Source organism: Condylura cristata, unplaced genomic scaffold (assembly GCF_000260355.1).
Source record: "Condylura cristata isolate star-nosed mole 26May11 unplaced genomic scaffold, ConCri1.0 scaffold00004, whole genome shotgun sequence".
Classification (NCBI taxonomy): Eukaryota; Metazoa; Chordata; class Mammalia; order Eulipotyphla; family Talpidae; genus Condylura; species Condylura cristata.
Window position 1 is genome coordinate 8561641 of NW_004567105.1, and position 23362 is coordinate 8585002.

General features: G+C 46.7%; 1 protein-coding gene across 2 annotated transcripts in view; it reads right to left on the reverse strand.

The window, feature by feature from the left end:
• POLR3B (polymerase (RNA) III (DNA directed) polypeptide B) overlaps positions 1 to 23362 on the reverse strand; it is a 94115-nt gene that overhangs the window by 23592 nt on the left and 47161 nt on the right. For both annotated transcript variants that reach the window (XM_004675725.2, XM_012720515.1), the window contains 5 exons: positions 21603 to 21730; positions 15401 to 15610; positions 12920 to 13078; positions 11246 to 11363; positions 8182 to 8324 (listed from right to left, as the gene is read on the reverse strand). In XM_004675725.2, the coding sequence (XP_004675782.1) occupies positions 8182 to 8324; positions 11246 to 11363; positions 12920 to 13078; positions 15401 to 15610; positions 21603 to 21730 (758 nt within the window). The remainder of the gene's footprint in view (positions 1 to 8181; positions 8325 to 11245; positions 11364 to 12919; positions 13079 to 15400; positions 15611 to 21602; positions 21731 to 23362) is intronic.

Below are 23362 nucleotides of genomic sequence, written 5' to 3' on the forward strand. Positions count from 1 at the left end.
CATGTGGGTCAGCTCCCTGGCAGAACTCAGGCTGCAGCACTGAGACTTAACCTCAAGGTTGCCAGAGAGGCCCCGGGATCATCTTTTTGTTAACTATGAATTCTCTTCTTTACCAAATATGGTTATTTCTCCTCCTCCACACTTGACTCTCTCGGCTCAGTCCTTCTCGAGGTCATAGAAGGCCACCGGCTTTCTGGATTCCTCACTTGTTATTTCTCCAGGAGCTCAATGACATTCAAGCTGCATATCACATGGCACTGAGGTGGATTCTCAGCTACTTAGTACAGATTCTCCTGCCTTGGTTTACCCTCTCATTAGGCCCCTCAATCTCCATCATGCTTACACACTGCATAGAACTGTGTCTGTCTGGCTTCCTACTTCACATCTGCTCCCTTTAGTTACTATTTATCCCACCACCTTTGAAGTGATCAGGCTTGCGCAGGACAGACCCTCACAGTCCGTGAGACGAAATTTTCGAGTCTCTTCTCATCATTAGAGAAGATATTTTAAGAAGTATTAGGTGCAGAAACACAATCTAGAGGTTTTGTGTGCACAAAAAGAGGCCCCATGTCGGCTCTGCCAAAGTGAACTCCACAAAAGACAAACATCAGGCGACCCACAGGGCCACGCTGCTTTCTCAACACCAAGAACAACATCAATGTCCTAAATGGTGAGGAAAGAGGTGGGCATACAGATACACTAAATCGACACACCTGTACATTTCCTCGGAAAGGCCACATGTGTCACTTTGCAGGTGATGCCACACATGAAAAGAGTGTTTCAAACAATCTTCCACTTCAAAATGAAAGCTAAGCCCACTAAGCAGAGACAAATCACTGCAGGAATCACTGTGGGACATGTGTCCCCCAACAACTCATGGAATTAGCTCATTTCATGACAACTGCAGCTGGCGTCAGCTGGCGTTGCGCACTCTGTTCTCCACTTACTCACATTTTACTTGCCAACACCCAGGCTTTTAGGGTTGAGCCAGTTCCTCGTCGGCCCCACGAGCCTCTCCAGATGCTGCCAGCCGTGCCTACAGCCCATGGATGCTCTACACCCCCTGCCTGTCACCACTGTCCAGGGCTTCTGAGCTAGCTCCACGAAATCAGAAGAAAGTGTTAGAGTTGAGGACTCAGAAATTTACTTTCCTTGTATCTGCTCAAATTCTTTAGAGATTCTGAATTTTAACCAAGGCCCCTAAAGGCCTGAGTGAGGAATATTCAAGAACAGCGTGGAAGTCATGTTTTATAATGAGTTGATTTTAGAAAGAAAGGGACTGCAGCAAACAGCTCTGCTAGGGGCATGTGTCATGAGAGCGTTTGGCAGCATTGCTGGAACTACGTGGGGGAGAGCTGATTCTGGCTGGTGGCAGAGGAGGGCTGTGTGAGCTGCTTATCCGGGAAGACCAGGAATTCTGAAAAATGACCACTCACTCTAAGGAGAGGACAAAGAAAAGAAACATTAAGAAACATTAGATTCAGTCTCAGGAAAAGGGCATTTCCAAAGGGGAAATCTCGGGAAATGGCTGTCATGGAGGCAGAGAAATAATGAGATCTCAGAGAGAAAAGAGCCACTTTTAATGGCTTTAACGGGACAGGCAACGTACTCAGGATCAAAGCCCTGGACGCTAGCCCCGACCTCCAGTGGCACCAGTGGCCGGCACGCTGGTCACCTCTCTGAGCCCCCATTTCCTGTTCTGTATGGGCGGAGTAACAATACCAGCTAGTACTCTAAAGGTGAAAGGCTGGAATACAGATGAAAATGCTTCAAAGGTGGTAACACATAAAAGGTAAAATACTCTACATCTGCATGCAGATAACTCCCAAATCCTAGCCCCAGTCCTAGCCTCTCTCACTACACCAGTGCCCACCTAACCTCTTCACCCGCCTAGCTGGCATCTCAACCCCGAGGCCCACGCCCTGCCCCGGCCCGACCTGGTACAGCACCGTGGCTGCTGGCCACAACCTCTGTCTGTTCTCCTCCGGCATCTGAGCCATCAGCAAGTTCCGCTGACTTTACCTGTGGTGTAGACCCAGAACCCAGGCCTTCTCTCCACATCCCCACTGCTGCTGCCCACACCACCATCTCTTCCCTGGGCCGCTGCTTCCTGGCCTGCTCCCCACTTCTGCTCTCCAGGTGAAACGCAGGGTGACATGGTAAGTCACATCTCGTCAGCCCTTAGCTCACACTCACCGCCCAACAGCTCTCATGATCTCTAATTGAAAAGCCCAAATTCCCACCCTTGGGCCACAAGGCCAGGTGGGACAGGCTCCAATGCTGTCTCTCTCTGTGTCTCGCACGACGCTGCTCCTCAGGAATAAGCCTGGCTGGACTAGGCTTTATTCTGCTCCTCCAATCTCCGGTGCCCTGGGCTCACACACTTTTCAGCTGACTCCTTTTCCACCTCTAGTTCTTGCCTCACATGTCACTGCCTCTGAAGGTTGTTCCTGATCATCAATCCAAAGCACACCCCGGGCTCCAAACCAGTCACTCTCCCACCTCATCCTTCACAGACGGCAGTCATCACCCTCGTGAGGTCCAGGGCCACATTTTTAGACTTCTCTCCTGCCTGTTCCACTCCCCACGAGAATATAAACTCTAGAGGAGCAAAGGCCCTGTCAGTCTGTTTCCCATGGGCAGAATGCAGATTTCCAGGCCTAGAGCAGTGCTGGGACACAGTGGCAACCCAAAAACTGGAGGTTTTAGTTAGTGACAGAAGTGAGTATCCCCCATCACAGCAGGCTCCGTGAGACGCCAGGCTCCTTGTGACTGGTGTCCCCATGTCCCAGGTCTGAAACCAGTCGCGTGGCCTCTCTCGTGCAACCTTCCCTCATGTGAGGCAACAGATCCCGCTGGTTTTCTGTCCTCTGAGGCTCACCCACTTTTCTCTCGCAGGACCCACCATCCCCACAGCCTTCCAGTCCAAACCTCACACGCTCTCTGAAGTCTCCTTCCCTGCCTGCAGAGAAGGCACGGCCACCCCAATGGCGAGGCGCCCCTCTGCTGCCAGCGGGCTGGGCCCCAGGCCCTGTGCTCGCTGCCTTACACACATCATTTTGTTCATCCCTGTAAGCAGCCCTAGGAAGCGGTTTCCATTTCAAAGAGAGGCTTTCTTTAAATGCTGACCAGAGAGGGTGGCCATGGAGGAAAGGGGGACGTGTCTGTTCATTCGCCCACAGGGCGGCCAGCTCCATGGCCTGTCTCAGAGAGCCCCCCGCTCCACATCACCCCAGAATGGTGCCACTGCAGAACGGCAGCCTCGGAAAGCAGCGATGAATTCCCTTGCTCTCCCTAGGAAGCCCAACACGGCTGTGAGTACACCACAGGGATTTCGGTATCACCAGATTCCTTTGGGACTGTCAGGCGGTGCTCGCTGGGGCCCAGGTGGACACCTGCACAGGTGCACGTGTGTAGTGATTAGGACTGGGAAGCTAAGTCTTGGGTGACTGAACTCCCAGTACCAATTCAGAAAAAAACGAGACAACCCATTTCTGGGTATTTACTAGGAAGATTAAACTACCCTAATTTGGGGAGAGATGCTCTTGGCTTGCTATTTCTATATGTTTAAGATATAGCATAACTCCACAAAGCAGTGAGTGGATGCCTCATCATGTGCAAAGTGCTGTCAGGTGCTTTGGGAGATTAAATGAATTAGTAGGGCCTGCTTCTCACCCTCCAAGAACCTAGAATATACTTAAGTTAGCTAACAAGGTCTTCTGAGTACTTAAAGGCAATATATACCAGTCCTTAAAAAAAAAAAGGGGGGGGCTATTTTGAATCTTTATAAATGAAAAGAACTTCAAAAAATAGACTTTTGCTACTATTGTCACACCTCTGGCTTTATAGTCAAGGGAAGGGTCAAGATGGCAGGCCTCATTTATAATAATAATCATAATAATCCAGAAAATAGACAGGCGAGTCTCAGAGAATGGAGAGACGACGAAGGTGATTCACACCCTCTGGTGACTGTTCCCACTGATGACGTAATCCTGAGGGTAAGCACTGCAGACATGTGGAAGGTACTCTTCCCTCTTGGAAGGACTAAAAGCAGGCATTCTTAGTGGCCAGTGGAGGGATGGTATTCCAAAATCCTTTTTACCTTTTATTCAGCTATTTTGGGGAACAAATGATGAAAATGAGCATTTTGTCTTGAATATTCTCAAGTATCAGACATAGGGGTTCCCCGTAAACATTGCCGATGATCAACTCTCCTCCTCCCCTAAACCTCTTGAGTTGAGAGTTAAAAATTAGGCCATACGGCCCTCCCTGGTGGCGCAGCGGGTTAAAAACACAGCACTGAGAATCTAAAGCTGCTTCCGCATGAGTTCGATTCCCGCCTGCCCGGGAGGTGACCACATGGCGTGGCAGACCTCTCCTGACCCGCCCGCTGCTCCCCTCAGCAGTGTACTTCGTCGATCTGCCTGTTCTGCTCCCCACTCTGTCTCTGGTGAAGCCTCTCACCATCCCTGAGCCTCTGGCCTGTACCCCAGTTCTGTATGCACAAATAAATAATAAAATAAAAAAAAATTAGGCCATAAACCCGCGAGGGAAAGGACGGCAGCGGCGTCGGCGGCTCTGAGATGGTCACACAGCGCTGCAGGCTGAGGACTAGAAGCAAGAACCCGAAGTGTCTCCGCAGGAGGACTGAGCAGCCCTAGGAGCCGCAGAGGCGGCTCTGGGAAGCAGCTGACCCAGCCCTCACCCTGTGCCCGACGGCTCGCGCACAGAGACCCCAAGCGCTGCGAACCGCAGGACTGGCAAAGCTCCCATCCATCAGGACGCCCAGAGGGTTCTTGACTGGCCCCTCGGCACCAAGTTCTTACTATTGCGAGGCTTTCCCCGCCCACCGCCAACTCCCAGCTGGCGTTACCGTAAGAGCCCGTCCGCAGCGGGCACTGCTCCCGCTGGCCCCACGGCCTCTCTTCAACACAGCAGCCAGAAAGAGCCAGGCCGTGACTGAACGGCGCCGACTCCTCAAAGTCTCCCTCTCAGAGCAAAAGCTCAAGTGCAGAGTGGGCTGCGAGGCCTCGTGACTGCCTCCTCCGTGCGCAACACCCTGCTGCAGCCACACAGGCCCAGCGCCGGCCATAGGCCCCCCTTTTATCTCCAGTACCCTTCCATCAGGAATGTGTCCCCCTTACTTCTCTCAGGTCTTTATTCACATGCCACCTTTTCAGTAAGGCGCTGCTCCTCAAGCATTTATCTAAATTCTCAACCACTCCCTGCACGAGTCCTGTTCTCCTCCCTTTTTAATTATTTCCCCCATTTCAACTTATCTCATCCACTAGAGTGTTTAAGAATATAGCTTAGAAATTGAAAGTACATTGAGGAGAGATTGCTTCTGGGAAGAAGAACAGCAAGGAAGGCAGGCACTCATACATCTCCATACTATTTGATCTTTTTAAACCATGACAATTATTTTGATAAAAAAAAAATCTATGTTTAAAGGCAATAAAAACTATGCTAAGGATTTCTCATCATTCTTTCCATTTCCCTGTTACAATTTACATTCTGTATTTTTGTTTGTTTTTCCCAATCTTTCCAATAAATCTGATGAAGCTGTAAGAGAAGGGAATATAGGCTAATCAAAAGGTTTTACTCTTGGATTAAAAGCCATCTGGAAAAGGAAAACTAGCAAGATAAACTCTTCACTGCAAGTAAAGGTCATTTAATCCCAGGAGGACTTCTTTCAGCTTCATACAGATATGTACAAATAAAAGCACCCGCAAGTCAGAACAGATCTCTAAAATCTGCTGTTTTGCATCAGAGCAAGTTGTAAACTATTTGTGTGACCAAACATCACCTCTACTTAACAGTCTGAGAAACTCCTGTTGCACAAAGACTTACTGACATTTTCTATACAGGTCTGTACCCAGGTGCTATGAACCTGTGATTTTAATTTTCAAACGTCGGGCTTTGTCTATAATTTATGTACATACACTCACATATAACATGTTGATTAAAAATCTTAATAAAATCAATCCACCAGGAAGAAAGACTCTCTCCTGCCAATTCATTCATGTGCTTGACCATACCAACTTCTAAGTATCTACTGTAAAAAGGCTCTATCAGGTGTTCTGAGATGGAAGCACATGGTCCCTGTTCTCAAGACTTTTAGTGGAATTCCAATGCGATGGCTCATCACGACAACCATGTATGCCAGCCTTCACCCCTGGCACAATACTATGATGGCAAAGAGCACAAGGATTTGGGTCACTAACGTCTGCACACTGCGTCAGAATGAAGCCACGCTTGGGTGGTGGCTGAACTTAAGGCTTCTGGTGGCCACTCTTTTTAACAAGGTCGCGAGCTCTTGTGGAGGCAATAGACCAGGTAGAGGAGAGGCTATAACGGTTACTGGCAAGAAAGCATTTCAGACAGTGTCAAAAACCAAGGGGAGGGTCAATACAGAGAATTTTACTTTCACTGGTAAGCAGTGGAAAATACTAGAACTTCCCAGTATTCTAAAAAACACTCAAAAGGTATTATTAGAACCAGCATCTCAGGAAATACATGAAGTAGAGACGTCAAATTAACAGTGATAGATGGAACCAATGCTTTCATAAAAAATGTTGACAGGCTAAAAAAGTCATCTGTCAATTGAACTGAAATTGCTTTTGATAAAACAGTGTTAGTCTGAGACAGTTTTACTGATGGGATGACAACGGAGGCTGGGTTTTCTGATCAAACAAATTATAATATTTTACATAAGCGCTTTGCAAATAAACAGCTAAAGTTAGCACGGCAATGATGAGCAGTAGCCACTGCCAAACCAATCAATAAAAACAAGACATTACCCTGCTAGTCGTTAGGAGGGAGAGGTGCACCTCAAAGTCAAGAAGCAGGATGAACATGGCCAAGGTCGGTGGTCACACGGCCACGGTCGGTGGTCACACTATCACTTCTCACTGCCCAGGCGCGAGCACACGCCAACGCTCCACACTCAGGAGCGGGAGGCGGCGGAGGGCGCGGCACCGGGCTCCAGGGCCCCAGACCCAGCTCTGCGCCTACTGGGGCCACCGGCAAGCTAACCACCTCTCTGCGCCTCGTTTCCTCATGAGTGGAAAGCTGACAACAGGGGTGCCTGCTCCCCGGCGTTGTGTGAGACTCACTAGGGCGAAAGCGGCGCTGAGAACACCACCAGGCACCATCGGCACGACGCAGCTGGCTCCCTGCTCCTGAAACAGGGACGGGGCAGACCGCGGCCTCACTCAAGCCCTCGCCCAATGCGCCACTCTACAACACTGCGGACTGAGAGGCCCTACTGAAAACGAGCTGAGGGACGCAGCTGAAAATATACCGCGGAGCTAAACCACACGCAGGGATGAAAACTAAGCAGAAAACAGCAATGGAGGGTGAGGCCCATCAACGAGGTTCGCTGGAGAAACATGACCTCGGAGAGGGAGCACCGAGCAGTGGGCCACGCAGCGGGCTGGAGGCGGGCAGGCTGGGTTCCAGCCCCGCTCTGCACCACCTAGCCGGGTACCTCGACGGGTGACCTGTTAAAAGGCGCAGGTAACTCCAGTGTCTGGTGCTGACATGCCAGGATACAATGATCCAACCAAAATTACCGTACTGTAAATACACGCCTTCCGTAAACAAATAGCTACCTGTGCTTTATTAAGTCTGTCTTCTGGCAGGAAGTTAGAAATTGGACTGAGCAGTTGCAGGAGAATGAAATAAACAGTTCAGAGCAACAACAGGGCCCATTTTTAATGTCACTAAGTGACAACCAGGTCAATCTGAGAAATAAACAATTTTGAGAACAGCATGAAATAACTTCGAATATACAAAAATTTTAACAGGAAAAAGTTATAAAATATTTCATTCATGTGGTTGATAAAATCTTTAGTATTTTCGGGGACCTCCCTGGTGGCGCAGCGGGTTAAAGCACAGAACTAAGAAGCTAAAGCCACTGCAGCACGAGTTCGATCCCCGCCTGCCCTGGAGGTGACCCACACGGCACGGCAGACCTCTCCTGACCCGCCTGCTGCTCCCCTCAGCAGTGCACTTCGTCGATCTGCCTGTTCTGCTCCCCACTCTGTCTCTGGTGAAGCCTCTCGCCACCCCTGAGGCTCTGGCCTGTACCCCAGTTCTGTATGCACAAATAAATAAATCTTAAAAAAAAAACCCTTTTAATATTTTCATTCTTATGAGTGGAGAAGCGAAGTCACTTACCTTTCTGCCCGTGACGGCTACTGAATTTGTCTCCAATCTCTGGACGTCGTGTCTGTCTCAGCAGCATTTTGATCAGAAAAGCATCTTCGGCATTGGAAGATATCATCACTTTTTCAATATAGGAATCTGTGGCCCCCTTGTACCTAGTAGTAAGAGAAATGGAGAAAACGGGGTTGTCCAACTTCCCCTCCAGGAACCTGTCGCCCACAGGTCATGCTGTGGTTCGTGCCAATCAGAGACCATCTTGACAATCCCAGCTGGAACTCTGACGAGTGACTTTCACTTTTCAACATTAAATTCAAATGTCAGCATTTCCCTTGTCGTCCTAGTTGGAAATGGCTGACGTTTCCTGAACACTTAGTATGAAGCAGGCCTGGGGCAACATGACCTTCATCACATCACACATCACTCACAACCGCTACCCCTCATTGTTGGCGAGGGCGAGGGCTGCGGAGCATAGCTAAGGGCTGGTTCAGGGCGCAGCACTCACAAAGCCGACCTGAGACGTGAGCCGAGGCCAGTGAGGCTGGACCCCAAGTCCTTAAATCCTACGGTGTACCCAGCTTTCCGATGATTAATTTGTGCACACTCTGCTCCTTCCTGTCATTTCACACACTGAACACTATTAAGAGTCGCCGAAGAGGTGTAGCTATTGCGTAAACAGATGCTCTCCCAAAGGCGCTGAGGATCCAGCCAAGCAAGAGCGGAAGGTGGTGTGTGGAGATGCCGGCAGTCGGGGCGGCCAGGGCGCGGGGGAGGCACCAGTCACCGTGCTGCTGGCGGGAAGCCGGTGGCGGGCTGCTGGGGAGCCGGGGGATGTGGCCCAGCGGGCCAGCAGCAGAGCTAGAGATGTGTGCCAAGGTCGGGGATGGCTTGCGTTCCTGTTTCTTTGTCTTGAGAGTTCTACTCAACACTGTCAATGAGAGTTTTGCTGGATTAATTCAAGTCTTATTATATTTACTCAAAAGTAATGCAACTAGACGAATAATTGGATGGGGGGGGGGCACTCACTCCGGCAGTTACACACCAAGCACCGAGGTGTGGCGAGATGTGAGGCCAGAGGCAGCTGAGCACAGAGTCTGGAGGAGGGCCGGCCGTCAGGCCGCCACAGCCGTGAGCGAGAGGGTGTGAAGAGGGGTCCGGGAGGAGCCCATCTGGGGCTGCGGTGCTGGGGAAGAGGGTGAAGATGGCCCCTGGGAGGCGTCTCCTGTAAGTAGGTATGGAGCTGAAACCAGGTGCACCTGTGAGGGCACTGGAGTGCTTGGTGTGGATGAGCTCACCAGACAAGGGCAGAGTCCTTGCCAGGGTCAGCTCAGCCCAGCCAGGCAGGGAGCCGAGGATGAACTGTCAGACTGGCCGGAGGGCCAGGCCACAGCAGTGCCACAAAATCAGGGGAAGGGTGAGGCCAGAGGTTCAAATGCTCGAAAAAGATCAAACAAGATGCATGCATCCATCCAGTACTATTTGCTCATCAGCTAGTACGGTACTAGGGGTACAGGTGAAAAAAAAAGACAAAGACTTCATTCACATGATTAGTCTTGAAGATTCCACGCAGCCCAGGCGTCCGGCCAGTGATGGCTTGCTACTTTGGGGCTGTCTCTCCTCGCTTGCAGTGAGCTCCGCGAGCCACGGATCTGCCGCTCTGCGCAAGGCTCCTAGAGCAGCAGCTGCCACAGTGTGAGAGCCGCTTGGGCGGGCGGAGGGGGTCAGAGGGCTCAGGGAGCACCTAAAGAGGAGCCAGCTCACAGGTCCCTCTTCAGGGAGCTTTGTGGTAAAAGAAAGGGGGGGGGGTTGGCTAGGAAGGAATACCAAGGCGATGCTGCATTGTCAAGGTGAGGAGGATTTGAAGACCTCTGCCAGCCCGTAGGGGAAGTTGGAAATAGGGGAGCATAGATAAGAAAATGCCAGAGCAAGGTCCTTGAAGAGTGGGTGATATGAGGGACTCAGGAAGAGACAGAAAGGCTTGGAATAGGAAAAAAGGAACAGGAAGAAAACCATCTGCATAACTGCCTTTGTCCTTTGTCATTTCAAAATAGCTTTTGATTTTGGGACTCCTGGCAAGGGTGGTTACCCCAAGTGCACCCACCCACCTTCTCTGTGCTCCCACCCTAGAGACAAATCCAGGGCACCCGCGGCACTTTCGTGGGGGTCGAGGGCAGCTCGGACACCAAATCCTCGCCCTGCTACTTGCGGCTGTGTGGCCTCGGCGAGGCACTCACCGTCCCTGTGCCCCTGGTCTGCCCGCCTGTCCAACAAGGCTGGTAAGAGGACACAGCGCTTTGGGAGGCGGGGAGAGGGTTGCCCGCACAGGGACTGGTGGGGCCAGGCGCTCAAATTAGTTGTCATGATCATGGCAACTGCTGGACTTGTTCTGCACAGGGCTTTGCCAGCTAGATGCGACTCCTCGTGGCATGAGGCTGGCACAGAGCAGTGTATGTTGCCTGGATTTGTGAAACCGCCTTCCGCGGCTCAGGAACTCAGTTCCCCGGTGTCACTCCCCCTCTCACAGAGTTAGTTGACTGAGTTCATCGGGGTTAGATATCAAGCTATTCTTCTCATTGTGTCTTTCTACCAGTGTGCCTGCTATCACTAGTCCATGGCTCAGAAGGAATCTGGAGTTAGACGAGCCTCACTATGTCACTCCATAGGTGAAAAACTGAGGCTGACAGACGGCAAGAGCTTTATCTAGGTAAGATGACACACAGCGCAACTAGTGCTGACCCCTCCTGGAGTCTGCTGCACTGGTGACGCCACCTTGAGTAACTGGCGTATTTTCATCTTTTGAACACACAACCTGATTCCATCACCGTCGAGTGAACGAACCCCCAAACCTCCCCTTCTCCTGCCTTCGCAGTCCTCAAACACAGACTTTTATCCCCACGCGCCCTTCATCCTGCTGCTCCCACAACTCAAACCCAGGACAGAAGGAGTCAGGGACTCCTCCCTGGTACCTTCCGTAATTGAACATTTCGGGTCCTCCAGCCCTCCCAGAACCTCTCATCTCTACACCTTTCCTTTTCTGTTGACTCGTTCTCTGCACTGTCAAGGCACAGCCAATACTTACGTGATGGGCACGTCTTTGTACTGTGGCTGCTGGGGTGCACTGCTTCCTTCCAGTGGAATCTGCGTGACGGTGGGCATGGACTTATTCACGAGCACTTGCTTGTTTTCCACTTTCTCACCTAAGAAAGAAAGGTGGTTATGAATCTGACTGCCGCCTGTGTGGGAGGCAAAGCTGGGGGAGCACAGAACAGCACATGGGAATGGGGAGATGCTGACCACAAAGTCCAGACCTAGAAGAAAAAACTCAGCCCACGTAGAGAAACTAGAATTCTGTGTGTGTGGGGGGGGGGGTCTTTTGCAATTCTGCAGCCCATTTGAAAAAAAAAAAATCACAGATGAAGATCACAGTGTGTATAAAATTAGGAGGCTGACCACCACAACAGAAGGCTAGTAGGTAGCAATTTTATACATCTTTTAGGGTTCAGAACACTTACATTGTACCAATAGCTATTCTAGCCCATAATATGCCACCTCCGACTCAGTTGAGGTACCCAGCTACTTCCTTGGATTTCCTGCTCTTCTCACCTTGGTGCTGCACCTTGCATGGTAAGCTGGAAGGCGGAGGACTATCAGGGCGGCAGACCACGAGAAGCAGAGGCAGCAGGAGGCAGTGCACCACGTGGGCCTCAGCCCCACAGCAGACACGCTGGCCACCGGCACCATGGGAGACCAGGCCACGCTCGCTCCCCTCTGTGTGGCCTCCCACCCCTGCCTCTCTCCCCACCTCACCCCTGCTGCCTGGTCTGCCACGTGAGCGCTCACTGGTCTCCTCTGCTGTGGCTCCTTCTCCTCCCTCCACACTATAATCAGAACAATCACTTCAAAACGAATCACGTCACGTCACGTCACGTCATGTTACATCACGGCTCTCAGGAGCACCATGACAAGGAGGGAGCTGCAAGGCTTTGGTCCAGGCACTGGCCCCACCATACCCACCAAACTCCCACCCTCCACATGTGCCTGTCTAGCCAGAATGTGCTTCCTTAGCTCCTCCAACGATCAGGCTGCACAACACCTGCACAGGCCTCCCCCACGGCATAGTAGCCTCCTCCCACCCCACTGCGTGAGTCCAGAGCACACAGTGTTCAGAGCTCGGCTCACTTCCTTGGGAAAGGCTACCTCGCTCTTCCTGACAAGGTCAACTCCTCTTGTTCCTGAGTGGCCTCAGAGCCCTGGTGCCGCTCCTTAACCAACTGCTGCATGACCTGACCTTTATCTGCACGCGTCTTTGGCCAATGTCCAGTCTCCAAGACCCACGGGGCCAGGAGCTGTGGGCTCATCCACAGCAACTATAGTCCCATTCTTTAGGGGTAGAGGTTTTAAAGTCAGCTGTAAGCTAAAGGCACAAATGATGAAATAACAGAGTAGATACAGGGATATGATCTTATTATGATCCAATTCTTAAAAAAAAAATTGAGGAAACTTTTTTTCATGATTCAGAATGATATAACAAGAAAAAGCATAACTAGACTAGGGTACTACTATATAAAAACACATGTACAGAAAAACAGAGTATACAGAACCACATGCCTAGTGACCACACTGAGTGTTAGGGTAGAAGCTTCAGGGGGCATTACTTTCTCTGCCCTGCTTACCAAATGTCCAGAGATGTGATTGAATAATTTTCACAACTTCAAAAAGCACGCACACACCTGTTTTCAGTAAAGACTTTTACCTGGAGAACAGATGCCATCCGCATCTAAAATTTCATGTCGCCAGATGGGTTTCCTCGTGGCAGCATCCAACATGGGTCCCATCACTTTATCAAAAGTCTGATTGGTATATCTTTTCAATGTGCATTTAGCATTTTTATACACAAGGCAACGTCCAAAGCCTAAATGAAATGAAAACGGTATCAACTATAACACAAAAATATGAGAAGATATCGATTGCAGATATTTGTGCTACGCAACGATCAGCCCCTTCTCCCTCACTCCTCTCCTGATCCTACTCCCCCCGAATTAAAGACCCAATGAATAAAAAAGAAAGTCCAAACTGTCGTGCATTTGGACCACGGAGGCACTGGCCAGACCAATAATGGTAATCTAAAGAGCTGGCTCAGCTTTCTCCCTACCTACTGTCCACACAGACACTGGAACCTCACCAGGCAACTTCTGCCACCTTGTCATGCTGGAGAACGGTGGCATCACTGTGACACTCCAAGAATGCAGAGCCACAATGAGATAACTGGAAGGAATCTCAAGCCCTGCACCTTACAGGCACGATGGGAAGTCAAGCAGCCATGCTCACCCAGCAAATTGGTGGCAGACTGAAGAGAGTCCACCCTCCATTGGTTCGGCCGGGTGCTTTGTACCTGTCCTCTCGGTAGCTAACTTCTACTAACCATTCTAGGAAATTTTTCTGATTTTGGAATTCAGAGAAGTCTCAAACAAATAAAAAATTCAATGGTTCTCTAGTGAAGAGAGAGAATGAAAAGCATCAAGAATAAATGATTTTAATAAGAGAGAGTTTATCCCTGTCTTGGTGGTAGTTTATTCTGATTGCACTTTTATTACATTGACCTAGTAGATAAGGGAAAAATCCTTGGATCAACCAATAATGTAAGTGTTAAGAAAAATAAGTGAAATAAAAATATGAAAACTTTTAGGTAGAACAAAAAACCCAACCACTGCATTCCACAAAGGGATTCATGAGATGCAGAGCTAAGAGCGCTCTCATTCCCTCAACACTAAGTATCATTCCCCAACACTTTGAAGCTACATTTCTTTCTCTTTTTCTTTTTTCCCTTTGCCCAAACAGTTACTTTAAACTGGATTCACTCTCCAATCTCCCCCAAGATACAAAGAGCCATGTCAGAGTTCACTTAAATAGGAAAATGTCTTCAGATGAAATACCAGCTATTGCTGATGAAATAAATGCATGATTGTAAAATCCTGTACTTATGATTCTCCACCAAAAGCAAACTCTTTCAAGAAATCTAAGAATGTGTATTTAGAAAAATCAATCATGGAAAAGTGGACTTCTAAATAAAATCTCAGTGTGTGAATGCAACTTTTTAAATATGAAGGTGACTGCAATGAAACAACAAATTTCTACAGCTGGAGAAGATGAGGATGAAGTTGTTTGTGTGGCTCTGAGCAAGGTCTTATGGTCTAGTAAGTGGTGCATGGTCACAATAACCTCAGCTTGAGAACCAGCTGCTCTGGAAACATTACATGATCTTGAAATTTTGCACAACAGCCATTAGCTGCGGTGTGAATCTGACCTGCACAGAAGCAAGAAGTGTTTTCTCCTAAGTGTAAATGGACATTTTATTTACAGGTGGTAGCTTAAAAGCCAGAGGACAGTAAACTCACATCATTAAATTGTGCTGCGGAGTTTCTGACAGATATCACAAAGTCTTCAGATTTCTGCATAAACGTTACCAGTTAATCAGAAAGGAAAACATGGAGTTTTAAAGCATGGCTGTTGTCATTTGGAGGAAAAAAAAAGGCATAAATTAAGTGGAGCCAACATTAATGCCAAAGACACATGTCTAGGAGTGCTATTAATGCTGCCTAGCAACTACGAAGAGTGGAGGGGCTGCGCCAGGGAGGAGAGACAGATCACGAAGGGCGAAGTCAGACCACAGATCAGGTGATGGTGAGCAAACCGGGCAGCGGTGACTTGTGAGAGGGAGCTGCCAGGATCCGCAGAGAGGAAAGCGTGAATCTCTACGCCAGAGTTTGTGCTTGCAAAGTTTTTATTTTTATCATTTTACTATCAAAAAGGTATCACATGATGGGATTCAGACATACCAGTAAAAAACAAGCCTTTTATATGCAAATATTGCTAATGAGCTCCTCTCCAACAGGTCTGCGGCTGACTGAATCACTAGCTATAGCTGAAAAACATATTTCATTTTTTGCACTGCCTGCTAGAAAATAAACCCATTCTTACATATTTTCTGTTGCTGGATTGTCTCAAATGACCAATAAAAATAACAAAAGGGGGGGGGGAGATTCCTTTGTAGTACAGCGAACAAATGATTTCTATAGAATATTCGTTAAAACAAGGCAACACTAGAACACAACCCATCTCTTGCTTGCATGTTATAAAACTCAAGTCACCTGAAACTAACATTAACATGTGACACTACAGATCACCTCACATTTAATTCTATGCAAAGCTTTTGGCGCTTTGAAAAGTTACTCACCTCTGTCCAAGGAGGCCTTGTTCAAAACAAGGGCATCTTCAATGTCATAGCCACTGTAACTCATCACGGCGACGGTGGCATTCTGCCCGGCTGGCAGTTTCTCAAACTCTATCAACTCAATGGTCTTCGTTTTAACCATGGGCTTTTGTGGGTAAGCGAGAAGGTACATGAGCGTATCAATTCTGTTCCGTTGGTTGTAGCCGATGGTACCTTCATTGATAATGGAGAAAACCCAATGTAACATACTGTTGTGTGCAATATTTAGGTAGCAATGAATGCAGAGATGAACATATTAGGTTCACTAATTAAAATGGAGGCAATCTTCAGGCCACACATTTCAAAAGCAATACTCTTATTAGTGGCTGACAACTTTTAAAAGCAATTTTTGTCACTAGTGAAGATTCAATATACTTATGATAAACTAAATCATTTCAACTTTTTGGATTGAATTAATCCTGCGCGAGGAATTTTAGCTTCACTGGTTATTTGCACCAGTAAACTGACAATTCTGAGTCTGGTTCTATGTTCCACGCATACATCCAGTTGCTGGAGGTACATAACAGGAGAACAGCAGCCAGTGCTGACCGGTAACAGATACATCTCAGACAACCAAGTCACAGTTACAAAAGTTCTACATGGAAAAGCGAGAAGAAAAGGGAAGGAACCAAGTGAAGAAGAGGCATTCAAGCAAACACAGAGAATATATTTGTTCATTTGCATAACTATTCATTGTTAAAGCAGGAGGGAACATCTAGTCTCCTGGAACACTGCGGATAAAGCGGGAAAGGTCTGGTCTCTTCCCATTAGGAAGCTGGGGCCTTGCCTCGTCAGGGCTGGGCTCTTCCCTGCTTCATCACCAGATGGTCCCCTGACTAGACCTTGGAAAGATGTACTGTCAACTGCAAGTGAAATCAGGATGTGCACCTCTGTCGCTCTGAGGTTCATCAGGATTCACCTGCCTGAAAAATCCAGAGACCTTAAAAGTGGAACTCGGGGATGCCCTACCGCAGAGATAGAGTATGGTGTCCCTAACTTCTCTCCGGGACTCTTCTTTCCCCTCCAGCAGGCTGAGAGGTCAGAACAGCTGTTAATGTTAGGGGAGAGGTGGAGCTGAAGTCTCCCTGGCACACGCTTCGTGGGGGCTCACTCACAACGCCCCGCCCCAGAAGCCTCTTGGCTCTCTTGTGAACAGCTATCAAAAAACTGTTTACTCTACCTTCTTCTCCATGATCAAGCTACTGAGTCTCAAGGTGACTTCAGTTTAGAGATGAAAATAACGATCCAAGCAGCAAAAATAGCACAGAACTCCCAGACAACGGCCACCGCCATAAAACCCGTGCAGCACTACAGACACCAGTACCTACAGCAGCAGGGGCCCCGCGGGCTCCGTAAACAGCAAGAGAAAGGAACTTAAGGATCATGTTGTGAGATTTATCAAGTTGCAGCTGAAAAACAATGGCTAACCTGAGCCTCATGAACTTCACACCATAAGCTGCCAATTAATTTATGCTATTTTAGTGCCAGCTAATAAAGCGGGCAGGCTACCTGGTAATAGATCACTTACTGTAGAAATAAAATCACTGTGCTTGGATCGTGGTCAAGCCCACTGACAATAACTTTGTCCTTTAACATGAAATCACTGAAAATTTATGTTGAGACTTCAGTTCCATTTGTATACTGTACCCAGCTTGAGACAAGGGTGCAGGCCGCCAAGAGGGTCTTCTGAACCCTGAGACAAGCAGTATCACGCAGCGGGAAGCAGCGAGGTCGCACCCCTGAACAGCGGAAGTGCCCACATCCTGCTGTGCTTGGGCTCCCGGGCCCTGAACACCATCCTCGGGCGTCACAGCTGGCGGCTGCATAGGACAGCAACCTGGCTTAGCAAATGTTTGCTGTTAAGATCTCATCCAAAATCACCTTTAAAGGCTTTTTGAAGAATTGTAGGAATGGGCAAGTGACTTACAGGTAGCAGCACTGGTGATGGGTTTGGAAAAACCTGATTTAAACACTATCAGCTTTTATATTATAAAACTCCAACATGCCACTTGATATATGACTTTTGTAAAAATTATGCATGACTGGCTAGTTTGTTGAAAATACGACATTTTTAGATAAAATGTCATACAGAAATTAGATTCTAAGGGTGAGGTCTGGGGGAAGCACATGCTGAAAACAAAAAGAGCCTTCCCTGTCCACTCCGTCCTCTGACTTATTTCGGCAAGCATAATCCTTTCCACTTCCATATGTATTGCTGCAAATGGTATGAATTTGTCTTTTTTGATGGCTGAGTAATAAATACCACAACTTTTTATCCATTCATCTATTTTGTGCCCAGTTTCTTTCTAATCAGCATTAGCTCCACCCAACTTAAGCGACAACTGATGATTTCTGACAGACTCACAGACCTGTGAGACCACCAACATTAAAAAATGTAGACATAGTCTCTCAAGAAGCTTATAATCTATAGTCTAGCAAGGAACACACCTTGATCATGATCACGAAAAAAGGAGAAAATGAGTTCAGCTGAGAAGAGTTTAAATAAATGTTATAGATAATACTGCATAGAAGATGTAACATAGCCTTTTATAAGTTCTCCAACCAAATGGGGTTCAGTTTCCTTGTCTGTATGCTAACTGATGGCATTACTATGATCAACACAAGAAACATGTAACAAGAAACACGGATACTCAGTAAGTGACAAAATTCATGTGACTAATAGTAACATTAGTGGTGATTAAAAAACAGGTAACTCACTACCCTGCAACATGAACCATTCTACCTGCAGCTTGAAATCTACATTTAGTTTAATTTTACCTTCATAAGGAGTATCAGACAATGTTACATAAGCTTACACCTAAAACCTGTATAATGAATAAAAGTGCTTTTTGACTAATAGCAGAATTCTTTAAAAGAAAGACTAGGGCCAATTTGGTCAAGACAGCTTCTCATTTGTACCCCCAAATGGACAAAGAATAAACATGCTTTTAAAAAATTCAAACAGAAAGTGGGGGGTGGAGGGGGGGTAGACAAACAGAATTTCCTGGCCCGTCCCATTCTACTCTGAAGGCGGGGCTACAAGGGGAAGAACTGTCCGCTTGGAAATAGAATCTATTGAAAACAAAACACTGAGCAGCATTAGCTCCTGAGCATAAAAAAGCAAAGTCCCAACAACTTGGAGCTGAGGGTTAGGGGTGGTACAGGGAGGTACCCGGTGCATATTCATGACTGGGGCTGACAGTGACCGCGAGGGCCTTTTAAACAGGAAAGAGTGTCCCCCGGAGGACTGCCAACAAATAAAATGGGCAGGATATGAAAGTGTGACTCATGTGAGCTGGGCGCCCGGGCCAGGGCACACACACAATGCTCCCTCCTTTAGAGCGGCCTTTCCTGTAGCCTGAGTGGCCGGGACCGCCCCTCCCTGCACCGTCCACCTGACTTCTGCTCCACGCAGGGAGGCGTCTCTCCGGAGCACAGTCGGTGCTGTGTGGGAACTTGCACAGAGAGTGACTTAAATAGCTCGCATTTAGGAGACATACTCTGCTGGCATTTCGTGTTGGCTTAGAGTCAGCTCTCTTTTGCGTACAAGGTAAAGTTTCCGCCTCTGTGGATGGAACTAGTCTTGGGCTCTGAAGTGACAGAAAACGACTCTCCGTTTCCACTCCGTGGAGCGGGAGGGGCTGGCAGGGGCTGGCAGTGAGCAAATTTCCGAGGGAGGCTAGAAGTAGGAGAATTAATTCTGGGTTTCTGTCTTTTATTTCCAGAGGGATGGCAACCACAGGTTATTTTAGAAAATCCACACAGAATCTCTGAGATGGGTAGTCTTCAACCACAGCTCACATTTCAAACAAGATACTGTGACTTTTAGTTATTCACTGTCAAGTCTGCATGGAATTAAAAGGCCCAAGAGAAATCCAGCTGAGTGCGAGGTCTCCGTTACAGACCTTGGTCTTTGCTGTGGGTTTTCCCCAGTCTTGTTCCTTTTGTGATTTTTTCATACAGACCTCGCTCAACTCTCTGCAGCTATTTCCAGTGTCCAAAGAAAAATGTGGCCACGTTCTGTGCCAGCTTTAAAGGCACTTTTATCTTGCTGCTTTTTTTTTTTTCCAGTCAGGTGTTTTGTAATAACAAATAGTAACAAAGCCTTTTTTTTATTACTTAAGATATTCAGTGGCTTTTGTCTTCCCAGCGTCAGCAGTAACGTCAGAGGATTGTATCCCAGGAGCTAAATGTGCAGGACCCAGGGTCAGAGCAGCTGAATACACCAACCTCAGAAAACACAGACAATGAATTGCAAATGACACTCAAAACAAAACGAGAAAAAAAACCTTCACACAGAAAACTACAAAAGAACTCTACAGACACTGAATTGGCTTTCTGTACACACTGATCCCGCTTAACTGTGTGTGGTAACTAACCAAACGTTTCAGATACACGAGGCCACAAATAAAGACTTTTTTCCTGTGTGTGGGGGGGGGGGAGGAGAAGCGGGGGGGTCACAAAAATAAAAATATTTTTTCTCTTTTTCAGGTTTCTTCTGTATAAAAACAAAAAATGTGCGAGATGAGGGAGAGGCGGCCCTTTCTGTTTCAATCTTCAAACACGCTGAGCAGTGGCGTGAGCGATGAAGTGATTAGTCTTCCCTTAATTCTGCTGAAGGTTCTACACAAAAGGTGTATTGTTTCAGCCGGGATTCACATCATGAAACAAAATGGTTTGGTAAACCCAATAGGAGTGATAGCCCTTTCATGACACACAGGGCTCAGTACTGTATATTTCAACTTGTTAGCTAGTCAGAAGCACAAGCGGGAAATCAGCCCACACCGCCACGGAGGGTGAATGGGGGGGGCAAACTGATGAGCTGCTGTTTACATTTTCCCACTGGGAATTATTCTGAGCTGTCCGGGCATTGCATCATTCAGGTAACGGCAGTGGGACAACATGCCCTTCTTCCTTTGTAGCCAACCAGAGGGCAGTGCATAAACCTGGAAAGAATACATATGCTCTATATTTACTGAGAGAGAATTTCTTAATTGTCAAGCTCTGGATAATTACAGCTTATCTGGGGTAAGCGAGAAGTTAAATGCCTTCTGGTAGTTAACCCAAAGGTAATGCAAAACCTCTTTACAGTTTCTTTATGTAGCTCCTTGCAGCATCCTTTAAAAACCAGAGATGACAAATCATATTGACATTACTGACATGCATGAAAATAAAAATCATTACCTTTATTTACTAGCGTTTAAATGACTTTTCAAGTATTTCAAAAAGAGTTTATAAGCAAACTCTTTTTTTTTTTTTTTTTTTGGTTTGGTGTCCTCTCTATCAAGCTCCTTAATACGGCACCTCCTGCATACCTCTAGACTCATAAGTTACTAAACAGCAATCCGCCCATCCCCCAAAATCTTGAGCCTTTCCAGGCAAGGCTTACTTATACTTCCACACCTCTGAAAAAGACCCAGTCTTCCAAGGTGTAGTTCAGTGTTATTCTCCAGAAACAACCTGCTCTCGAATCTAGGTCATCTCCTTCCTCTGAGTTCCTTAGATCCTGGCTATTAGTTTATTACAGCATGCATCTCATTATACTGAATTATCACTTCATTTGTTATCTCTTCTACTGGGTTGTGAACTCCCTGAGAACAGCACAGTGTCTTGTCTCTGTATTTTCAGGTTCCAGCCCCACTACTTGGTCTACAGTTGATGATCAATAAATGTAATGGACGGACAGACAGGCAAATCAATAATACTGCATGGAAAAAAGAAAGGTGAGAGGCAACTGAATTCAGAAATCGATGACACAGCAGGTGTATCCGAGCTACGGGAGTGTCCGTGGGGCGGGCACAGCTTCAGGGCTGCCACTAGACAAACACACATATGAGCACACGGGGCGTCCCCAGCTCTGCTCTCCCTCTTCTCTGTTGTTTCCTCCATCTCTCTGGTTCACAACGTACATGTTGTTGGGGGTTTTCTCTTTATATTTACCCCACCAAACTCTCTGACGTTTATTTATTATAGGTCTCTTTGTTTGGTTTAGGGAGTAAGTTCAGAGCAGGTTCCCTATTTTTAAACAAGACAGAGGACCTCTGAGCTTATGGCTCAAGTGTTAGTGGTGCCTGATTTGGCCAAACATGCAATCTAGTGAGACGAGGCTTCAGAGACAAGCCTGCCAACCCAGTACTCAGAACCACGTTCACGCAGGCGCTCTTACCCATGGCTTGTTTCCCCATAGCGCACTGGTAAGTGTTTCTTGGGGACTGGTTATGATGCGGGTATGGGATCAGGCCAGCACAAACGCCCAGCAGAGTGAAGGGTTCAATCTCCAAGTGGGTGGTTTCTCTACAAAGTTAATTAGGAATTAGTCATCATAGAACCAAGTCTCAAAATACATATATCTTACTCGGTATAAAAATATTACTCTCCAGGCCCCCGAGGGACCTAGATAAGTGAAGCTTATGTTAATACAAAATTTACATTTAAAATTTGAAACTGAAAAAATAAAAACATATTTAAATAAAATATGATAAAACATAAGAATTTTTTTTTTGAGTGACAGGAACTTTTATCATTTGTAGAAATACAAGAGAAGGGAGGCAGCAAGGAATGCCTATATATAGAAAATAGTATTAATATGTAGAAACAACAAAAAACATTTAGAAAGAAATTACTATACACTGAGCATCTAAAAATACACTATCAACAATATCCACATGGATAGTCAAACTTATTCCACATTTTCCAACTTATTAACAAGTAAGTTCTATCACCATTTTAGACAGAGGAAAGAATTTCCCCTTAGGAATCATTACTATAGGTTGGTGGGAAAACTATTGCAAACACAGGTTAAATGTGGCTACAGAGATCTGAAATGTGAAGACTGGCACTACGGGGGAACTGAATTTTTAATTTAATTTAAAGCTTCATATTTTAAAACTTATGTTTAAGTAACTCACGCCAGTTAGTGTGAATCTACTTCTTCAAATGTAAATGTTATGCCATCAGATTAAGTAATTCTGATGAAAATTTAGCGTCCAAACTGAGATGCACTGTAAGCACAGGACAGATTTTAAAGATGTGACAGGAAAAAAAATGTGGTGACAGTATTTTAGATATACTGGGCTAAATAAAATTATTAAACTTTGTCTTCCCGGTTTCATTTCACTTTTTTATGTGGCTACTAGAAAACAAAGTCATATAGATGGCTGTGTTACATTTTCACTGGGCTGCTAGGCTACCGGTTGGACACAAAATAAAGCTTTACCTAGTAGGCTTTAGAATTCTGACTACTTTTACAAGCTGTTTTTTCAGACAACTGTTTTGGCTGAATGATAAAGGGACACCAACATTTCAGTGGGGTGGAGCAGCCATCTCACTCCTTAGGTCTTCTGGGGACAGCACAGCCACCCCATGCCGGGCCTCTGGTCTCTATGTCTGCTGGCCCTCTGCTGCTTCCTTAAGGGTTTCTGCAGCCTGACTTGAACAATTTCAGTTGTTTACAATACACGTGAAGAGAACTGACTCCTAACTAACCCAACTCACCGTAAAAAATTACTTGCAATGTACATGACAACAATCTTCCGTTTACCCATCTACTTTTATTTTCATACACTTGTATTAAATTATGTCCATGATTTGGTTAAAAGGAATGCTCTCCTTTGGGACTAGAGCCCTGATCTAGCAGAACCCCAATCCTCTCTGATACTTCAGGTCTCTGTCAGCAGAGAGACCTGTTAATCTAATTTTTTTGATTCAAGAGCAACAACGTACAGTGACTTTTCATAATGTAGAATAAAACAGAGTTGCTTTAAATGTATTACTTAGCTTAAATATTGGCTAACTTGACATTCCCCAGGTAAATAAAAATTAGCTTTGCAAATGTAGGGTAGGCTGAGAATTTAGAAGATAAACATTTAAGTTTCTTCTTTCTTCACGACAACATCACCTGAAAGATCATTTATTATTTAGTAATCA